The sequence below is a fragment of the Microtus ochrogaster genome, unplaced genomic scaffold (genome assembly GCF_000317375.1).
Source record: "Microtus ochrogaster isolate Prairie Vole_2 unplaced genomic scaffold, MicOch1.0 UNK8, whole genome shotgun sequence".
In the NCBI taxonomy this organism is placed as follows: Eukaryota; Metazoa; Chordata; class Mammalia; order Rodentia; family Cricetidae; genus Microtus; species Microtus ochrogaster.
This window is the reverse complement of record NW_004949106.1, coordinates 1,250,662-1,253,886: the sequence shown is the minus strand read 5'-3', so window position 1 is coordinate 1,253,886 and position 3,225 is coordinate 1,250,662. Positions and strand designations below refer to the sequence as shown.

General features: G+C 48.0%; 1 protein-coding gene across 2 annotated transcripts in view; it reads right to left on the bottom strand.

Annotated features, from left to right (window-relative positions):
* Orc2 (origin recognition complex subunit 2) overlaps positions 1–3,225 on the bottom strand; it is a 31,546-nt gene that overhangs the window by 2,802 nt on the left and 25,519 nt on the right. For both annotated transcript variants that reach the window (XM_005366341.3, XM_026788847.1), the window contains exons 16-17: positions 1,677–1,738; positions 1,090–1,208 (exon numbers count right to left, since the gene is read on the bottom strand). In XM_005366341.3, coding sequence (XP_005366398.1) covers positions 1,090–1,208; positions 1,677–1,738 — 181 coding nt within the window. The remainder of the gene's footprint in view (positions 1–1,089; positions 1,209–1,676; positions 1,739–3,225) is intronic.

Sequence of the window (3,225 nt, the reverse complement as noted above, 5' to 3'; positions counted from 1 at the left end):
TGGTTTGAGTTTATGTTTTATGCAGTATTCTAATATCTGAATAAGTATTTAAATACCTAAGCAGAAAAATCAAGGCAGGCAAAGGGAACGTGACTGCGTCTAAACCCTGAGGTACAGTCAAGCACTCTAACCGAAGTCTGGAGGGTGGAGAGGTCACTGTTTTCCTCACTGTGCTTTCGGGCATGTCTGACACTGCGACACTGTCATGTATGAAGTTCATCCGTGAACCACGCAGCACATTTACAGCTGGACCATGTTCACTGTCAGCCACAGCTGGACACACCATGCTCTTTCCAAACTGGACCCGCCTCATTTCAACATGGTTCATCTTACCGACCTTTGTTGTGTTTTTGAGACAGGGCTTCACTGTAGCCATGGCTAGCCTGGAACTCACTCTGTAGACCAGGCTGGCCCCAGCTCACAGAGCTCCGCCTGCCCCCTCCTCTCTAAGGCTGGGATCAGCGAGTGCTCCACCACCCCCACCATTCACTTGATTTGAATACATTCAAGGAGCTCTCACCCAAGACTATCTTTTGGGGTTGGGAAGACGGCCCAGCAGTAAAAACACTAACTGCTCTCCCCGAGGACTTGGTTGGATTCCCAGCACCTATATGCAGTTCACAGCCACCTGTAACTCTGGTTCCAGGGGACCCAATGCCCGCTTCTAGTTTCTACAGACACCAGACTTGCACACATGGTGCAGATACGTACAGAACATACATACACATAACAAAGTCATCAGAAATAATTTATTGACTCTTTAGCGCTGCCCTGCATTTCACACTTCCTCTTTTCTCTCAGCAATCCATCCACGGCACCGCAGAGCAAGTTATCTGTTTTTCCTTCCTGCCTGCATCCTCAGTGAACACCGCGCCCCACCCCCATGGCCGAGGCTGTCACAGCTGTCTCCTGCCCGTGTCCTCAGTGAACACCGCGCCCCACCCCCATGGCCGAGGCTGTCACAGCTGTCTCCTGCCCGTGTCCTCAGTGAATACCGCGCCCCACCCCCATGGCCGAGGCTGTCACAGCTGTCTCTTGCCTGTGTCCTCAGTGAACACTGCGCCCCACCCCTCATGGCAGCCGTCTTACCTTCTTCGTTCTTATAAGCTTGTGATCCCTGAACTCAGTCAGCTGGGCCCGGAGAGTGAGATCGCTGTTAACAAGGAAGGCCTCGCGACACTGCTGGTAAAAATCCTGAAAAGAAAGTCCTGGGGAGACGAAAAGATTAAGTTAATCAATACTTTGTTTGCTTTATTTACATTTTTAAGACAGGGTCTTATGCAGCTCTGGCCAGCCTGAAACTCAGCACATACATCAAGCTGGTATATCAGCTTTGAACTCATGGAGATCCTCCTGCCTCCGTTTCCTGAGGGCTGAGATGAAAAGTAAGGCCTACCATGACAACATAATCAGTATTTTTAAGAAAAGATGTACTTTATCTTTTAAGTTAGTGTGTGTGTGTGTGTGTGTGTGTGTGTAAGTGGGCCTGTCTTCCAATTCCCATCAGCAATCTTCTGAGCAGTGCATCTGGCACGATGCGAAGTCGGCTGCAAGCCTGGACAGACACAGCCACCACAGAGCAGCCACTGCTCTGCTGGGAGAGACGCAGGGCTCCCAAGGGACTCTAGAGACTATAGGGACAGAAAGTCACATTCAATATCACCAATATCAGATACCTGTGTAGGAGGGGCTGTCCTGGTTATCCAGCTGGAACTTTATAAGTAGCCTGAAAATTCCCCTACAAAAACAAAGACAAAAATCTGTATTAGTCAATGTGAGTAAGAATATCAACTACGCCTTTTGTTCCTTTCTTCAGGAAATCAGCTCCTCACAGGAAAAGAGCTTTTCTTACCTAGGAAGCGTGCTTGGGAATACACACACACACACACACACACACACACACACACACACACACACTCCCTCTCTCTTTCTATAGTAAAACCTGAGGGGGTTGGCTGATACTTCAGAAGACGGAACAGGGTGGCTTGGGCAGTGCCAGCCTCTATCCTACACTGGGTAAGGTAGCAGAGGCCCTTACTCCTAGAACCCAGCAGCATAAATAAGTAAATCTCTGGCTTTTTCCAGGAAAACTGGACCCTATAAGAGGGTGCAGGGCGGCAAAGACTATACAGGGAGACAGACTAAGAACCAAACGGAGAGCCTCTGGCGGCACAACAGCAGGCTAGCACTTCACACAGAAGAGAACAAGCACTCCGAGTTGTCTCTGTGTTCACAACTCAGACATTTCTCTCTAGAAACAAAATGGCTGCCTGCACATATGTGCATCATGTACACGCTTGTCGGCTTCCCCTGGGGCTGAGTCACCATAAGGATCCAAGGAACTGAAGCCCAAGCATGCCTGACCTAAACTCCGAGCGAGTCATCTCCCCAGCCGCTAACAATTTGTTGAGGAAAACTATTTTAACTTTATTGGTCAATTTCATGGGCTAATATTGAATACTTTGCCTATTGTGCAATCCAGTCCTGGTCACTATTTTTATTATCCTTCTTAATCCTTTATAGCAAGCAGGTAGTTTTGTTTCTGCCCACTGTTAACTATCAACGTGACACAGCTGAGAGCCACCTGACAAGGGACTCCTAACGGGAAATCATTAGCTCTCGCTGGCACAGGAATGTCTGTGGGACAAATGCCTCTACTGCTAAGTCATGTAGGGGGCCAAGACTACCGTGGGTGGCACCAGCTCAGGCAGGTGGTAGTGGTTACAACAAACCTAAGCGTGAGCCTGTGAGTGAGTCTCTGCCTGGAGCTCCTGCTTGAATTCTCTCCCTGACTTCCTTCATTGGTGAACTGTAAGTCAAATAAACCCTGTCTCCCCCAAGCTGCTTTGGGGGTTATGTTGTTTACCACAGCTGCAGGATAAACTAAAGCAGAATCACGATGGACTTGGTAGTCCAGCCTCAGCTGAAGGGCTAGGACCGGACTGAGGGTTTTGTATATGTGCGACAAGTCTGTCCCACCGATCGTCACTGTCAGTCCTCAAATGGACAAGGTATTTGTTTTTGTAGTGGAGCTGGAAGCTGAATTCAGGAGATTTAGCACACTAAGCAAGTGCTTACCACGGAGCTGCACTTCTAGCCCTAACTATGTATAGATGGGTGTGTATCTTTATATATAACCATGTATAGATGAGTATATATCTTTATATATAAAACCATGTATAGATGGGTGTGTATCTTTATATATAACCATGTATAGATGAGTAT